The sequence below is a fragment of the Fukomys damarensis genome, unplaced genomic scaffold (genome assembly GCF_012274545.1).
Source record: "Fukomys damarensis isolate Sample0158 unplaced genomic scaffold, DMR_v1.0_HiC HiC_scaffold_16, whole genome shotgun sequence".
NCBI lineage: Eukaryota > Metazoa > Chordata > Mammalia > Rodentia > Bathyergidae > Fukomys > Fukomys damarensis.
In genome coordinates, this window is record NW_022900928.1 from 46858116 (window position 1) to 46877126 (window position 19011).

Consider the following 19011-nt stretch of genomic DNA (forward strand, 5'->3'; position numbering starts at 1 on the left):
GGGAAAAAATTGTTCTAAACATGCTATTAACTTACCATACAATGTTTGCAGAAAAGAGTCATCTAAAGCATTGATCAGCAGAGCTTTTACCACTCTTTCAAAGTGAGTATAGTGGTCACTAAAAGAATCTGAAATTAATTTAAAATAAGTATTAGGATCTGGTAGACAAAACAATTCACTGAATACAAAAGGCTCCATTTCCAAATTTAAGAAATTAATATTATAAGTAGACATTCCTTAATTATCCTATAGATGTCTTGGTAACTTGTGTAATCACTGAGCAGATCTCTATTTTCTAAATTTTCTGGCTTCTAGTCCAATTTTTCTAGTTACTATTTCAAGTTTTTACTTCTTAAACTTATTAAATAAGGAAAGTATTTCAGGGAATATTAAGAAATATGTTGTAAAAAGTATCAAAATCAGTTTATCAACTGAACAACTGGTGTGACACCCAGAGGGAAAAACCCTCCAAAGATAGATTAATATGCCTTAATCTGTGAAGGTCATTATACATGATATTGTCCAAGAAACTGCTACCCTAGCTGGACCCTAATGGCTATAAAAACTCCATTTCTCTTACGCTGACCCAGATTTGAAATTTGTCATATTACTTTAGAAAGGCTGTGTCTTCTCTATTCCACACCACCTACGTAAGACTGCTTTTCCACTGACCTAGTCTCACAGACAAAAACTGTTGTTGATAGGTCAGGCAGTGATACTATTACCATTACTTTTCAGTGAGGGTTTACTATTGCTGTGGAAATGTTCCCTTATCAAATATAACCCTTTTCTCAATTCAAATAGTTATCACAGAATGTCTGTCCTGTTTGGGCATCTGTGAAGACATTACTAAGGGCAGCCTGTTTATTTCCAGAAATGCAGAGATGTTTATAAGGGATTGAAGCAAAGTAAGATGTATCATTATCAACCAAGAGTATACTTGTCTTCTTTCCAGTAAAAGTAAAACTAAACATAAGACTGAACATACAATAATTTTGGTACTTATGTTTTTGTTAGTAAAAGGCAATGCATCTTGTTTTTCAGACTTCAGTGAAAATTTTAGTCTGCATTCACCTACCAATGGAGGTCCTAAAGTGATCTAAATATAGTAGTACATGTAGATAACAACAGCTAATTTGCACTGGGGCCACCAAACTTCAGAGGGCCTATCATCATTAAAAATTTTTAAAAATTATGGCCATTAGTGAATATAAGCTTTTCTTTAAAATTAGCAAAACTGGGAAATGAAGTGCATTCGTACTTCAAAATGATTCAACTTTGACTAAACTTTCATTAAATTCATGATGTTTCTATATAAATTGGGGTTAAATTAATCTAAACACATTCTAACACTTCCTAAAGTGTGCTAACAGGAAACTATCCTGGGAATATTAGCATTTATATTGAAAAAAAAGTCAAATTCATCCTCTATGCACCGAAATTTAAGTACCACTCAGAATTGTTTACTCCATATATTAGTTTTAAATGTGTTGATGCTTAGTCACTGATCTGCTATAGTTTTATAAAGTGCTGCTCTACTCAAAGACTCCCACAGCACTTTATGATTGGGAGGAAAAGGATGGCAGAGATCCGAATCACATGCACAGCATTTTCCTAACCATAGGGTGCCTCTCCTGTCAATGTGCATTAGAGTCTCTTTCAAAAAGATAAGGAAGAAAACACTCATTTTATTAGGGTTGAGGGAATAGGTGGATGGTGATAGATTATGCTGAATTCTCCAATTGAAAAATAAATAATAATGTTATTAGCAAGTATATGACAGCTATCATTCTAAGCACTTATATGCATTGCTTCATTTCTCACAATAAGCCTATGAGCTACGATTACCCTGTTTATTATTAGTGGAGGAAATGAAAGGATGAAAAATTTCCAGTTAAGAGTTGGAGACATGGCTAGAACTCATGCCATCTGCTTGCAGATTTCATATTTCTATGCCTTAAAGAGATGTTATGTACGATAGTAAGATTTCATATTAGCTTTCAAAACATACACGTTAGACTTAGAGAATTGGAGAGAATGAAAATTCAGATTTCTCATCTTAAAATCATAAAACCACTTTCAATGACGAAATAACTTCCCTAAGTCTACACAACTAGATAGAGGTGGAATCAGGATTGGAATTCAGGCCATTTTGAGAGCTTTTATCAGTGCTCCAGTTCCTGTACTGAATTTGCTTCTGTGAAATATCCTAAGTTTAACTCCCTCCACGTTTATTTTTAAAACTTCAAAGGTTAAAGGAAAATATTTACATTTATGCATAATTTTAATTTTCTAAGATCTTTAATCAAATTTCCTATGCCTCATTTCAGTCTAATTGTTCTCTGTTGATTTCCATGCCTTTATTACATTGTATTTCATACTGATTTGACTGTCACTTTCATGCCAGTATTGCACTTATTTATTGTGACTTTATTATAACTTTTTATATCTAGTAAGGAAAATCCTTTCAATTTACTATTTCAGAATTTATTTTCATATATTTGTTCTCTTAGGTAAATTCTGGAATTGTTTTGTAAGATTAAATAAAAAATCATCAGTGGGGAAAATAGGACCCTTTCTGTTGTTAGAATCCTTCTACATTGGGAATATAGACTAGTACAACCATTAGGGGAATCAGTATGGAAATTCCTCAAAAAATTAAAAATTGCAGTAACATTTGGCCCAGCTATACTTCTTGTGGGTATCTTCCCAAAGGATTTAAAACATCATATTATAGTGATACATGCATATCCATGCTTATAGCAGAACAACTCACAATAGGCAAATCTTGGAAGCAGTCTATATGTTATATATTAACATATAGATTCTATATTAACAGATGAATAGATAAACTGTGGTATACATATACAATGGAGAACCACTCAGACATAATGAAGGATAACTTTGAGTAATTTTAGGAAAATAGATGCTCTTGGGAGACCAAAATTCTCAGTGAAATAAATCAAAGAAGTTAAATACTGCATGGTTTCTCTTCTACGAAAAATGCAAAGTTTAAATAAAGAACAAAATAAAATACAGATAGGAAATGGAGATAGACTGGAGATGGGGAGGAGAACTTGGGATGAGGGGAGAGGGGAAGGAAAGGTGAGGGGAAGCAAAAAGGATCAAGATAAGATGTATATGTGTCAATTCCCCACAATGAATGTATTTATGTATCACTATGTATACTAAGGGAAAATTAATTTCAGAATAACTTGTTTCTTCCATTTATTCATATTTACTTTTTCACAGTAAAGTTTATTTTTGCACATACAAAGCTACATTTATTAAGATTAGGATTAGAAACTTTATTTTGGTTGCCAGTGTACATGCAATTTTTCCTGATTATCAAACTATTTATTGCTAGTATTCAAGATAATTATTGTGACTGGCCATTTCTGAGATCTTTCATTAATTTCAAAAGTAAAATTCTCTGGCATTTTGTGGGAAATGAGTTTTCTGGTACACTGTAGAACTGAAGAGACATACTGTTAAGGGATTCCTGTGTATTGTCTGTTTCTCTCCCAATTTTGGTCTTAGTTTAGTTTAAGGAAGCATAAGAAAGTTTATTAATACTCACTTAGCCAGAAGCACATAAATTATTGATGTACTTTCTTTTGGAATGCAGATGTAAGCCCAGTACAAGAAGGCAGAGGAAGAGCAAAAATCTTACTAACTTCTCTACTCCAATAGATCCTCCCTACCCTCTGTATAAAGAGAAAAGAATGGGGAAAGAACTCCTGCTCTCAAAATATTCTCATCTTTTTTCTTTTGTATCTTTGGCTAAATAAGTGAGAAACTTATAGTTTGTGTGGGTATATTTATATATGCATATAAATATCATATATTAAAATAATGTTTCTCAATACAGATAGCCCCTCCATTTACGATGGGGTGATGTCATTCTAAGTTGAAAATATCTTAAACTGAAAACTCATTTAATACACCTAACCTGGGGTAGTGTTATAGGTAAGGTCTTGAGTTCAATCTCCAGCACTAGAAAAAGAAAAAAAACAAAACAATATAGCTAATTTACTGGACATCATAGCTTAGTAACACAGTATACTAGAGTATCAGTTCTTTACCCTCATTTTTGTGCAGTTGACTACTGCCCAGCATCCAAAGAGAACATTATATTGTCTATCACTAGCCTGGGGGGTTCAAATGCAGATTTTTACCAAATGCATTTCACTCTTACATCATTGTAAAGTCAAAATATCTTAGGTAGAAGCATAATTTGGGAATAATCTGTACTTGTATTTCTGTTTCACTTTCATATCTCATTGCACTGTTCAAAAGACTCAGAACAAATAAAGCAGGATATATTTGTATTAATTTAAAAAAAGAATACTGTACTTCTATGATGCTTTATATAACTATGATGTTGGTTCTAAAACATTTTTCACGGAAATTTCCTCATTTGAATTTACCTTTACCTTATGCGGCAATATGAGTTCACTGGTGCTTTTTACTTATCATGGAACAAATGGTTAAGCTGCAAGATTCAAGACTTAATATAAATGATTATGCTATTCTTCTTATGGTTAACTCTTCATTGTGCTGATTAATTCTCTTTACTTGCTAGATGGAGATCACATTGATATTCTTTTAATCTAACTTCCAGTATTTTAGCAAGGCACTATAGACTAAAATGTATTCTTCTTATCTTTGCTTATTGTTTCTGTCAGTTAAATACGGAAAGGTACTAAAACATACAATCTTTTGTATCCACAAATTAGGATACTATCTACCTATATATACTTCCTATCTACCTGTATATACTATTTTCAGCATGTGACTCTGGGAACACTAGACTAATTATAACTTAATCCAGATCATGGAATGTTTTTCATTATTCATCATACAGGATATTACTTTAATGAGAAAATATATTTTGATTATACAATAATTACCTTATAGCAACTCTTAGAAGAGAATCCCCTAGCATATAAAAAAAAACCTTGCTTAACTTCCATTCTCTTCACACATGATAATAAAGTTAATACAATTATTAGTATTTAAAAATTGGCTAAGCCATAAATTATTCTAAAATATATGCTTTTTTCTGATTTTTTAAAAAAATCTGGTTATGTCTAACATTTATCTCAGTCTTAAAATATAAAACTGAGGAGTCTTCAGACAATATGCTTATCTTAATTATCTATCTGACTGCCAATGAGTTTCTATAATATGTCACAGTCTAAAGGTTACTAGGAATACAAAGAAAAGGGAAGGTGGTTAACCATTGAGCTTTACAGTGATCTGAAAGTGGGGGCACCCACTTGGCTTATTTTATTGGGCTATAGATTTTTCTGAACCAAAAATTATTTTTAGGAAACAGTTCCAACCAATGAATGAAATAATGAACTACAACAGCAGCTGGTGCTCCACCTCAAACTCTTTTAGAACACCTTTTAATCATTCAGTTTTGTACAAATAGAATCTGAAATGCCTGAAAGATAGTTCAATTAAGATGATAAATAATATAATGAAGAAAATTGGACCTTATGCTTAGAAAAAATATTGCCTGGAGATAAAAGTTTTGGAAGTTTTGCCTGTATATTGAGCTAAAATTCATAGGAAATATAACTGTCCCAAGTACAAGCAAAATGAATGTAGCTGAAGAATGTGGACTTTTTGGGAACATTAACGTTTATATGGAAAATGGAAAAAAAAAGAGGAAAACAATATTATAAAGGAAAAACAGGAAAGAACAGTACCAAAAAGACTAAAAAAGAAGAGACTGGTCAATGATAGCAAAGGATATAGCAATATTAGGTTAATATAAGGACTAAACATTATATTGGTAAATAGGTTAAAAATAACTTTAGCAAGAGAAATTTCACTGAATTGATGGATACCAAATTCTCAGTACTGTACTTTGTATTTTTACAGGTTCAAAAAGATAAGATTTAGAATTATGACTCAAGGGAGGAAAGGCATGAACCTGCATATAAGTGGAAGAAAAATAGCTTATAAGGCTAAAGACTTGTAAGCTGAAAATAAAGAAAACTGAGTGGATAGTAGAAACATATATAATTATGAACATACACATTAAAACATTACATAAAAAAACAAGATACATCTTCTCCAAAGGTAGAGATATTTAGTATTAAAAGTAAGCTTACAACTTACTTTGGTGGCTCACGCCTGTAATCCCAGCATTCGGGAGGCTGAGGCAGGAGGATCACTATGAGTTCGAGACCAGCCTGGACTACATGGTGAGTTCCAGGTCAGTCTCAACTACATAGTGAGACCCTGTCTCAAAAAACAAACAAACAAACAAACAAAAAACAAAAAAAACAAAAACCCAATCACAAAATAAAAGTAAGCTTACAGCTGTCTTCATATTTATTCAAATGAGGTAAAAACTTAGGTCCACAGAAAAACCTATATAAAAATGTTTATAGCAGCTTTATTCATAAGTTTGAAAACATGGACGCAACCAAGATATCTTTAAACAGGTGAATGGATAATTAAACTGCAAAATAAACGTAATGAAATATTATTCAATAAAAAGAAATGAGCTATCGTGAAATGCATAATGTTAAATGAAAGAGGCCAATAGGAAAAGTTCAATTCTATGTGATTTCAACTTTATGATATTCTGACAAAGTCAAAACTAGAGACCAAAAAAAAAAAAAATCTCTGGTTTTCCAGAGGTTCAGAGGGAGGGAGGGAGGCAAGGATAACAAAGGAAGATTTTTAGGAAGTAAAACTATTATGGTGTAAGATACTGTAATGGAGGATACATGTCTTAGGAATAACGAGAGTCCTAAGGTGAGTTATGATACACATTATTAATAATGTATCAATACTAGCCCATCTTGAGGTACAAAAGCTACCAAATTACAGGAAAAAGGTTTGTAATGAGGGAAACTGCCTGTGAAAGCATAAGAAACTCTCTGTACTTTCCATTTATTATTTCTATAAATCTAAAAGTGCCATAAAAATAATTATAGAGGTACAGGGTAAAGAAAGCTGAAGCAGTTTCCACTTGCTAAATGTTCAGCAGAAGTGAATATGAGCAGGTATCTCTCAGCAAATGTTTTATCACAGTCTAGATACATAATCCAGAATGATGGGATGTCTCCTGACTATCATTATGATTCAAATATCCAGGTGGCAAGTGATTTAATGCCTATTAATATAAAGAAGACAGTCATTTATTTCACAGTATAGTGATGCCTAGTAACTAACTGCATCTTTAATACTGGTAAGTTTCTTGAAAATTGACTCAGCAAATCTATTTTATTGTAAACTGTGAGATTTAAACCAAACTCAGTTATACTTAATTTTAACAAATATGACCTTTTCTGGAATAGTATTTGGAAAGGATATATTCTTGAAGAAAAATGTAAAGAATATCTCTCTCCCAGCCTGTTTCCACCAGCTATAAAATATAAAAATCACCTTTAAAAATATGTATAATTATAGGGATTAAACAAATAATACATATATAAATACATCCTAAATATTCAGGTCTATTTTAATTAGTTATGTGAAGATATACAAGATTCTAATTTCCTAACTCTAATATTGTTTCATTGCTTGTATGAAGCTTCAAATGGCCTGATAAAAGCAGTAACTGTCAAAGTGTAGTCTACAGATCCTTGGGAATCTTCAAATCCATTTAAAAAAATCTGTGATGTCAAAGGAGTAACATTAAAACATTATCTATTTACTGAATCAGACATTTTCACTGATAACTGCAAAAGCACACTGGATAAAGAAGCTGGCTCCTTAATATGGCAGAAGCACCAAACTATTAGTCATTATGGTAGTCATCACTGCTAGGCATTCACTGTAAAAATAACACTTCTACTTACAGATGCACTTGATGAAGTAATGAAATTAATTTTATTACATCTTAAATCTTAAGTATGTATTATTAGTACCCCACAGCATTAAAGGAGAAATACACACAAAATGTTTATACCGCATACTAAATTACAAAGGTTGTTTCGAGGCTAACCACTTGTGCTGTTGTGTTGTGGCAAAGTTTCATTTCTCATGAAACCCACTTTTTACTTCAAAGAACAAATAGCGAATTATGGTTATTCAGATTGGAACTCTTTCAGCCATGTTCTCAAAACAAAAACAAAAACAAAGTGAGTTATTTCAAGAGCTCACAGTGTTTGTTTATGATGATAAAAAGTGGATAATTAAGTGGAAATTGGAATTGAAAAGCCTGTTTGTACAACTGTGAACTTGCCAAGTTCCTGATATTATAGAAATATTCCAGTGACAATGGTAGTGATATTAGCAAATGTGAATTTTTAAAAATTGTATAATGAAATACATCAATATTTGGATAATCTGCAGAACCCACTGAATGAGTATTTTCCAAATGACTAATGTTTTAGGTCACAAAACCATACTTGAGTAAAATATCCATTCAAACTGTAATATGAGTAGTAAAAGTTCATTTATATGGTTTTGCATTACACATTACAAGTTTTAGGAAAATGTCACTCATCCAGTTGTGGTGGGTTATATCAAATGAAAATATCTATAATTATACAATAATAATGAAACTACTGTTCCCAATCAAAATGACTCAGAACATGAGACTAAAAGGCTAATTTGATGCTTGATATACTATAATGATTAGAATGTCATAAAACATTGTCTTGATATTTAACTTACAAAGAGAATTTTGTTTTATTAATTTCAGTTGTGAGGAAGTCAAACTTTCTTCTTGTTGATTTTTAATCTCTTCATCACCCTCCTCGTCTTGTACTACAAAGTCATCAATAATATAATCATCTCCATCTTCATCATATTTAAAATCATCTTCTTCCTCCTCACTTTCATCACTACCTGGGCAAGATTCTTTTTCAGAGTCCTAATTAAATGAAAATAAATGTATTAGCAAATTTTGCCTTTAAAATAGCCATTATAGATATGAAATTGAATCTAAAAGACAAAAAAAAAAAGATTCACAAAATTATATTCCTATGTTAAGGTTATTAAGGAATTTAGAAAAGTTAAATACTGAACTTTTGAAATTAGGAAGAGTATATACCTTAAGTAATGTAATATGTTTAAAAAATATATAAGTAAGAAATATACAAGAAAGACCATATAAAACAATGAATAGTCTTTCAGTTTTAAAAGAGTAATGGCTAAGGTTTATGTAAAACAATATATTACACACAACAGTGTAATCAAACATGTTAAATATATGAATAAAAACTTCTACACTTACTAAGAAATAGAACAGATTCAGTACTTTTTTATAAAAATTAGTTTAAATAATTTCAAAACAATAACAAAACCAACAAAATGCAACATACCTCAAAATCTCTACCACTATTGCACCTCTGGTGAGATCTTTGTTTTGAGAGTTCCTTCAGCTTCTGGAATTGTTCTCTCTTTCGAGAAGCTAATGAATTTTCAGGATTATTCTGCTCCATTTCCGCTGAAGAACACTCATCTTCAACCACTCGACGTGGACGTTTAACACCTACTTTTCTAACTAAGACATCACTGTCATCACTGTCATCACTGTCATACATTATAGAAGATGTCCTTTTTCTTTTCCCTCGTTTGATTTGTTCTTCTTCTAAATCTTCCTCTATGATTTGTCTAGTGTGTTTGTTGGTATCATCATCGTCTGGACTCAGATGCTTTCCATGATCTAGTAAGTCAATAGTCCTATGATTGGTTTTGTTAATTTCTTCTTCATATGCAGAACTGTTGTCAGTGTTAATAAGTTGCTCATTGTTGCTTCCTCCATTTTCAACTTTGATTAATTTCAGCTCTCTTTCACTTTCTGGTATTTTATTACCATCAAGCCCCTTGTGACAATCAAGCTCTTTATCACTGTCAGTACTTTCATCACTATCAAGCTCCTCATCACTATTGAGCTCTTCATCACTATCAAATAATTGTGTGATACTATTTCTTTTGGTCCGCCTCCAATCAACTTGAGATTTTTGCTTAGGCACTTGAGTTTTAGAATTTGACCTCGTTTCATGTCTTCTAACATGTACCATTTTCATTTAAGCTTCTACAAAATAAAGTTATTAGGAATACAATGATAACCAGATCACAGCAATGACTGCATATATGGTATGCATTATATTTACTTTGCTTTATTAAATGGTCCACAGAAGTAAAATCACAGGAAATATAGGAGATGGTAAAAGTTACTCAAAATATAATTTATTGAAAATCTATAAGATAGTTATAGGCACATGTGCTCTGAATTATGCTATGAATACTTTGTTTTGAAAGGGATACACAGAAAAATGGTCTGTGTCCTTCAGAAAATTATAAGTAAAACTAAAACATATAAACATATAATTAAGAAAAATTCAAGGTATTCGTCTTATGCCAAATTAGAAATAGAAAAAGGCATTTCAGTTAAAAACAGAAAGGACAAAACTTTGAAACTGATAAAGAATATTATATTAGTAAGTAAGTTTTACTGAAAAGGTAGCAGGAAGAAGTTTCAGGCTGGAAAAAAGATATATGGAAAGTAGAGTGAAATTACCAGAACGATTCATCCTGTAGGCTAAAAAAGATGTTGAACAGAGAAATTACATGAATTATAAAGTATTAGTTTATTTATAAGAAGAAAGTAATAAAGCAGTGCCAACCAAGAAAGAAAACAGTGCAGTGTTGAAAAAGAAACTACCACTAAAACTGTAACCTCTCTACACCTTAATAGAATGGCAATGGCTTTAAACTACTCAAGGTTAAAGATGTAATGTAAGACAATAAAAAATCTACTACAATCCAATAATGTAGTCAGGTGAAAAAGAAAAAACTTCATGGTAAAGCAGAGTATGATACCGGGAAGAAGAAGAAAAGCTGTCAAATTCTGATTTAGAAAAGATTAAATGCCATTAAAACTGTTAAGTTATGAACAAGGAATAATTAATGACAGGGAAGATAACTAGAAAATCACTAACACACATGCACTTCTCTTGTTACTAAGGATTACCACAATGTAATGATAGTAATCTCAGAATACATATATAAGAGCTTATATATTCAACTGAGTGATATCCCTTTGAAAAAAGTCATTTTATCAAGGTTATTATTCTAATATTCTTAGTACAGCACAGAATAGTGTTGGAGGTTTTCTATAAACAATAGTACAAAACAAAAACAAAAATTTAAACAAATATTTACATTTTTTTTTAAATTCCAAAAAGTAGTTTCAACATCTACTTCTTTCACTTGTCTTGGGTATAAGGAACAGGTAGCAGTTTCCGGAAATAAAATTTTTGTAAGATGAATATTATCATTAAAAATATTTTTAAGATACTTGACATACTTTGAAGTTAATTCTCAAATTGAAAAGCTTAAACTTCTTAAGCAATGATAGGACCACTGTGCTAAGTTTATAGCTGCCCAAGATGATTAACTGGGAGACAGGGGAGGATACCACTCATTTGATCGTATAAATTGTGGTATATTTATAATGCAATGTGCCTGCTTACAATTTTAATACCTTATTTAAAATCAGAACAAAAGAGTTTGTATGATTATGTATCACAGATTATCTCTATAATGTACACTGAAGTATAGCTTTATGACAATAACTCCTACAAGAAATAATCAGTACTGTAACAGCGATCCAAACATTCTAGTCAATAGACTAAACAGTCTGATATATTTGAAATTGTTTTGCATCTTGTAGAAGTTTTATATTAAAATTAGTACTGATGAAAATTTTGTGTAGTCGAAAGTACCCCTTTAAAAATACTCTTGAAAGTACTGTATAGTTTTGTGTTTACCATATTGCTTTCTAGTAAACATGTTTGAATTGGCAGAATAAAAAAAGCACTTATGATAACAAGAATGATTATAGTTTTCAATATATACAGTAAACCAAATATGGTCAGTAAAATATACTAAAGTTAAAGATGACTTTATTAGTACCTCAAAGCAGATTTACTTACACTAGATGATTATTTCACAAGACTATAATGTTCAAAACACAGGTACCTATATCCCAAAATCCCCTGTATTTTTAATTTTCAGTGTACTTTCATATTTGTTTTAAATTCTGAAAATCATCCAAAGAGGAAGATATTACCTCTCTTCATTTATAAATATTAAAGACAAGCACATAATGTTTAAATCACTTACCAAAGATCACACACAGCTTGTTAGCAAATAGAACTTAGAAACACTCTTTTTAAACTAAATTTTAGTGCAGATGAGTTAGGCCACAAACTTCTAAAAATTATCAACTAGCCAAGAAGAAAATATATCAAAGAGACAAAAATTTGCACACTTCCCTCTACCCTACTGATGGCATTGATCACAATATTTAAGGTAGTTCCTAAAGTGCCCAAAAGTAAAATTTTCAAGAAAGGCAGTGTTTGATGAGAAAAATATTTACTTTGACAAACTACAGAATTTGAATGTTTGAGGAGACACACTGTATTTAAATATATCAATTTCATTTGCCAAATTGTCTTATTTCAAAATTGCAATTTGCATTAGTAAGGTAAAATTTTCTGTTAGTGAAAGGGAAATTTGAACATGGTTGGTTCTTCTTTTAAATTGTGTAGATCTTTGCTGTATTAGCTGGGGAGGGAAGAAGGATAACAATAATGTGAGTGAACCTAGAGAGAGAAATGAAAAGGTAAAGCCAGGTTGATTAGTAAGACATCTCAGTCTTTAGAATCCACGCCAAAAAAAAAAAAAAAAAAAAAAATCCATGCAAATGGATGCAATTTCTGTATATGCTGTCTCTTGAAATGAGAATTCTAATCAAACTTCTGTAATATCTTATCTTCAGGCAAAAGAAAAAGAGACCCCAAACAAAAAGCATTAAATAAGTGAATGAAGAAAATCAAAACTATCACATCTCTGGGCTTCATGGTAAACATCACATAAGATGAAACACATAGCTATGTTGTCTGCCACAGAATATTAATGCTGATAATCTGTATTGTTTGGGTTTTTCCTCTTGCAATAATTCTACACCTAAAAGAAGGTACCTTAGTGATGTCATTTTGATCATTAATTTATACTTAAGCAAAGATTCAGTATAGAAATCATCTGTCTGTATAAACAATATACGTGGTAGCTTAATCGTTTAAGATTTGAAGGTCAGTGGAAAGTTATATGAAATTAACCCAGATAGTTATATGAAATTGTACCGGATGGGATTCAGTAGCTTGCAAATCACTCTTCCTTGATTTATTTTTTCATATGGAGATTAGGAAAGTAAACACTAATATACCAAAGAAATAGCTGTCAAAAGTCTACCAGAATGTCAGCACTGCGATGAAATAAACAACGGTGTCTGCTCCCAAGGAGCTAAGAATCTGAAAAACATACTAGGGACACCAAAAAACAAGACACGATTTGAGGGATTCAATATAAAATTCTAATCAAGTTTTTACCACACTGCTGTGAAAAACTTTACCACTGCCCTCCTGTTGGCTGGAAAAGTATAGCACAACACAAAATAAACAGAAAATGGGAAAATAAGGAAGACTTATAAAGGAAATTCAATTTATCCCATTAGAATCATGGGCCAATTCTACACAATTGCGTAGCGCGGATCCTGCCAACGTGGCATCCACCATAACTACAGTATAACATCCACTAAAATCTGTAACACTGACAGTGGCTCGTTAAATGCAGCAAGGTTAAGCGGTAGATGGAGGAAAGATCCTCTCGGGAGTTAACACCAGTGTCGTTTTCATTGCAGACCTCGCTCCCCGCGCAGCGTGCCCACGCCCGCGTCACTGAGCCTCCGAGTCCGGAAACCAGACCTCAGAGCTTCTCTTAAGACGGAAGCCCCCAGCTCTCATAGGGACGCTGCACCCAGAAAATAAAGGAGGGTCTGGCAAAGTCAGAAACCAAATCACGGATCCAGCTCCTCGCCTCAGTCACGATCCCCTCCCTCGGCACTAATAACGGGCACGGCTCCACTGCAGCTCAGCTGAGGGTGGTGGCGCAACTGGCTGAGAGACGCCTTGCTGTCCACTCTGAGATCGCCCGTGGGATTTTACTCTGGTCTTGCCAGAAGGAGCAGTTTTCCCCGCCCCCCTAATAAAGCATTAGCAGCCCAAGCGAGAGCCAGTCCCACCCGGGAACCGGCCGCGCGCCGCCCTCTAGCTCTCACCTTTCAAAGCGCCTCCGCCTCCGCCCTGGCACCAGCTAGAAGAGAGGCGCCCACCTTCTTCCGGGGACCAGAGGAAGTCCCGCCTCTGGAAGGGACGGGGGCGGAGGGGCGTCTTCCGGGAGCCTGCGCTGAGGGGAGGAGCGGCTGGCGTGCGGCAGTCATAGAACTGTGCAGGGTCCTGGTTGCAACTGAGGTGGGAGCGGGGCCCCCGTGGGTTGAGAGGGGCTGGGGGGACTGACCCGGCTAAGCGCAGCTTGGTGTAGTGGCGCTGAGTAGCGGGAGGGCCTGGCACCTGGGGAAGGAATCAAACGTTACCTTTCCTCAGGGGAGGGGACCAGTGCCCGACTCCCTGGTTCTTCCGCTCTTCGCTGTAACTTTGGGGTGTGGCGGTGGTTGGTGAAGGACCTTCAAGGGCGTCCTGTGCGAGAACGAGGTTTGGGGCCACAAAGCGGTTCTAATCTTGGCTGGCACTGGGGTAATAAAACACATGTCTGTAATCTAGATTATCCGTGGTGAATTGGGGCCTCCTCTACTGCACATCTGAGTTAAAGGCCTACAGCCTCAAACTTCCTCTTTCACCTTCCTCCGAAGTCTCTTTGCCAGCCAAGCCCAGCTGGGGAGGGGGTCAGGGCCATCAGGATGCTGTGAAGGTCAGAAGATTGAGTGTGTTAAGACTTTGTTAAAGTGAGTCAAAGAAAGAGAAAGAAGGAGCCTGTGGATTACCACAGCATAAGTGTGAGGGAAGTCCCAGAACCTCACTATGTCAGGGAAACGGAAGCGTGTGGTGTTGACTATTAAAGATAAGCTCGATATAATAAAGAAACTCGAAGATGGAGGTTCTTCCAAACAGCTGGCAGTGATTTATGGAATTGGTGAAACAACAGTTCGGGATATCAGGAAAAATAAAGAAAAGATTATAACTTATGCAAGCAGTTCTGATTCTACAAGTCTTCTGGCCAAGAGGAAATCTATGAAGCCATCCATGTATGAGGAACTGGATAAAGCAATGCTGGAGTGGTTCAACCAGCAGAGAGCAAAAGGGAATCCCATATCTGGACCGATTTGTGCAAAAAGAGCAGAGTTCTTTTTTTATGCTTTGGGAATGGATGGTGATTTTAACCCCTCAGCTGGTTGGCTAACGCGTTTTAAGCAGCGGCACAGCATTAGAGAAATTAACATTAGAAATGAAAGATTAAATGGAGATGAGACTGCTGTGGAAGATTTTTGTAACAACTTTCGAGATTTTATTGAACAAGAGAATTTAGAGCCTGAACAAATCTACAATGCAGATGAAACTGGACTGTTTTGGAAGTGTCTGCCTTCCAGGACTTCAGTAATCAAAGGTAAATGTATTGTTCCTGGGCACAAGCCAATTCAAGAAAGAGTTACTATCATGTGTTGTGCCAATGCAACAGGCTCACACAAGCTTAAACTTTGTGTTGTGGGCAAAGCAAAGAAACCCCGATCCTTCAAGTCAACTGACACTTTAAACCTGCCAGTATCCTATTTCAGCCAAAAAGGTGCATGGATGGATCTTTCTGTTTTTAGACAATGGTTTGATAAGATCTTTGTTCCACAGGTTCGGGAGTACTTAAGATCCAAAGGTTTGCAAGAAAAAGCTGTGCTTTTGTTGGACAATTCACCAACACATCCAAATGAAAATGTCCTGCGTTCAGATGATGGTCAAATATTTGCTAAATATTTACCACCTAATGTGGCTTCATTGATTCAGCCCTTGGATCAGGGCGTCATAGCAACAATGAAGAGAAACTATCGTGCAGGTCTTCTCCAGAAAAACCTGGAAGAAGGTAATGACTTAAAATCATTCTGGAAGAAGCTAACTCTGCTGGATGCACTTTATGAAATAGCAATGGCATGGAACTTAGTAAAACCGATTATTATTAGCAGGGCTTGGAAGCAAATTCTTCCTACCATAGAGGAGAAAGAAAGCATGGACTTTGATTATGAAGATATTTCTGTGGCTACTGTGGCCACCATTTTACAACATACCAAAGGACTGGAAAATGTGACTACTGAAAACATTGAAAAATGGCTTGAAGTAGACAGTACTGAACCAGGTTATGAAGTGTTAACTGATAGTGAAATCATCAGAAGAGCACAAGGCCAGACAGATGAATCTAGTGAAAATGAAGAGGAAGAAATAGAATTAATTCCAGAGAAACATATAGATCACACAGCTGCTCTCCAATGGACTGAAAATTTGTTGGATTATTTAGAACAACAAGGTGATATGATTCTACCTGATAGACTGGTGATACGTAAACTTAGAGCCACCATCAGAAATAAACAAAAGCTGACAAACCCAAGTCGGTAATGGAATTTTAATCATTGTTTTGGTAATTAAGTTTATTAAATTTGTTTTGGTTTTTTTGAGACAAGATCTCACTATGTAGTTGAGACTGACCTGGAACTCACTAGGTAGCCCAGGCTGGTCTTGAACTCACAGTGATTCTCCTGCCTCAGCCTCCTGAGTGCTGGGATTACAGGTGTGTGCCGCCATGCTCGGCTTGCAATATGTTTTAATTGTATTTGTTTTCTGAATTTTCAGGCACAGTCCTGTGAGTTTCAGGTAGAAAAAAATGTCATAGCTTGGGAATTATGTGTTTTCATTATCTATCTTGACCCTTTCTTTTGCAGATAACTTGATTCTATATAGATACCAATGTATTCAGTTGTGTATATCTATAGTCATTTCTTCAAAAACAGTGGCATTCCCCAAATTCTCTAGCAAAAGTTAGAAATAACAGTGAACAAAATTTAAGCACTTTCCTAAAATCTTTTCCTTGATTTTTTTTTTTTTTTTTTTTTTTTTTGGGAGGGGTGGGTGTTGGGGATTGAACTCGGGTCCTTTCGCTTGCAAGGCAGGCCACTGAACCACTGAGCTAAATTCCTGGCCGCTTTTGCTTGAATTTTAAGGGCTGCCAGAATAATCTTTTCTTGTGCTATCATAAATAGTTGTTTTGTGTATATGTATAGGTTAATAGGATGAGAAAGATATATATTGCTAGATTTCAGGATGATCTATAATTAAAAAAATGAAGTTTAATGGTGGGGAAATAATGATTTATTATCATAAAAATAACAAATTATACTTCTGTTTACATTTCTGTGGGTGGTGAGATTTTTCTGGAAATGAAATAAATATAGGAAGTAACTGGTAAAAGAAACTATTAGCTGATATAAAAAGTGGTATTCTCATCAGCTGTAGGAAATGGAGTTAAAAATTTTGGGAACTAGGTTATTTATACGAAGAATGTTTTAATTTGTTTTTTTACTATGAATTGGGTAATAGTATATGTTTATTATTTATTTATCTAATTATAGTATAGATTTCTTAATGCTTCATGTATGATATGAGCTCCCACCTTATATTTGGTGAATCTAAAAGTAAGATTTGTTTTATTTACTGAATATTTAGAAATATCTATAACTTGAAAAATGTTGTCATACCTGACTTTTATTTGATATGAAAAGAAAATAAAAAGAATAAAGTTTTTACTATTTAAAACAAGTCATGTTTGTATCTGTTTTTGTGAAGAAAGCAGAAGTAGCTATGTTCCAGCCAGGGATTTCATTGTTTATTGTTTTGATAATTTTAAAATGGGATTATTTCTTATGAAATGTAATATGTCAGAATTTTGATAAATTTTAATAAGCTGTTCAGCATTTTGAAAATACTGTGCATATATTAAAATTAATATAATTTGTAATAGAAAAGCAAAACGTTTCCATATTATGTTTTGGTCCAAAATTTTAAAAATTATAGTAAGTTATAATGATTCTCAGTGTTTGACATTTTTGTTGAAGTACTTAACATAGTGCCTTTCTCCAAATTTTTAAACTTCGAAAGATTTTTAGCTTTCCATAATTCCTGTTATCTTCATTGTGTATATATTGATTTTTCAAAAAAAGTTTTGTCATGAAACTATTTAAAAATTTGTGTCCATTCTGTGAATTACCTCAGTGCTTAACATGGGGAAAAGCATAAGAAGTTGGCATACATACTGAGTCAGATAGTAAATTGTATATGAAATAATTTTTTTAAATGAAAGTAAAAACTAAAAAGCTCCTTGAAATTTTTGTCTAGATTTGTTCACTGTTTTTGAAATTAATGTTTTTGGTGAAATATAGCGGTGGCATTGCCACCTGGTGGTAATAACCTTACTATTAAGCTGTGTAATTTTTAATATTAGTATCTAGTAAAAGGTTCACTGTGGACTTCTGTGTGAATCCTATGATTTTTTTTCCAGCTTGAGAGTCTGCTGTAGTTTACCAGTGTTTGTTCTTCTCTGAAACCTGTAAACTGGTAGGCTGTTTTGGATTGTTCCAAATTTCCTGCCAGTTACTGACTGCTGTTTTGTGTTCTAAGCACTCTGCTTGTATTATTCAATCTTCTAATTATGAATTAGGTGGAACTGTTGATACTTGTCTTGTATTCATTATTGCTGTAGATCTTGACCACAAATAAGAATTTAAACCCAGGTAGTATTTGACTCTAAAGCCTCTGCTTCTATTATCCATGCTAAGTTGACCTCTTACCTTTTCCCAGACCTTAGCCTTTACTCCCTCTTGGTATTGGAGATTGAACTCACAGGCTTGTACATGCTACTAAATGTTTTACCACTAACCTGTATCTCCAGCTTTACTTACTCACTTACTCATATATGTATGTTTGTATGTATGTATGAGACCCGGTCTTGCTAAGTTGCCTATGCTGGCCTTGAACTAGCAAGGTAGCCACAGGTGTGTACCATTGTACCCTGAGGTTGTGGGTGTATATCATTATACTGTGTTTGTGTTACCTTTCCTTTTTTTTTAATCAACCACCTAATGGAATTTGAAATTTGGATCATCTGTTTTCTGATTTCTAGTTAGGAGTGCTCAGA

At 33.9% G+C, this 19011-nt stretch overlaps 2 protein-coding genes across 5 annotated transcripts in view; one reads left to right on the top strand and one right to left on the bottom strand.

The window, feature by feature from the left end:
• Ccdc82 (coiled-coil domain containing 82) overlaps positions 1–14189 on the bottom strand; it is a 33473-nt gene extending 19284 nt beyond the window's left edge. For 2 of the 4 annotated variants that reach the window (XM_033764296.1, XM_010633633.3), the window contains exons 1-4: positions 14105–14189; positions 9300–10015; positions 8650–8848; positions 36–128 (exon numbers count right to left, since the gene is read on the bottom strand). In XM_033764296.1, the coding sequence (XP_033620187.1) occupies positions 36–128; positions 8650–8848; positions 9300–10007 (1000 nt within the window). In that variant the 5' untranslated portion in view covers positions 10008–10015; positions 14105–14189. Of the gene's footprint in view, positions 1–35; positions 129–8649; positions 8849–9299; positions 10016–10501; positions 10523–14104 lie in introns of all 4 variants that reach the window. The other 2 variants (XM_033764295.1, XM_033764297.1) reach the window with 2 other exon arrangements.
• A 23-nt stretch (positions 14190–14212) lies between these two features.
• Jrkl (JRK like) lies at positions 14213–16476 on the top strand. The gene is made up of 2 exons (XM_010633634.2): positions 14213–14297; positions 14607–16476. The coding sequence occupies exon 2, from the start codon at positions 14865–14867 to the stop codon at positions 16437–16439; it is 1575 nt and encodes a 524-aa protein (XP_010631936.1). The 5' UTR covers positions 14213–14297; positions 14607–14864; the 3' UTR covers positions 16440–16476.
• Positions 16477–19011: the final 2535 nt, after the last annotated feature.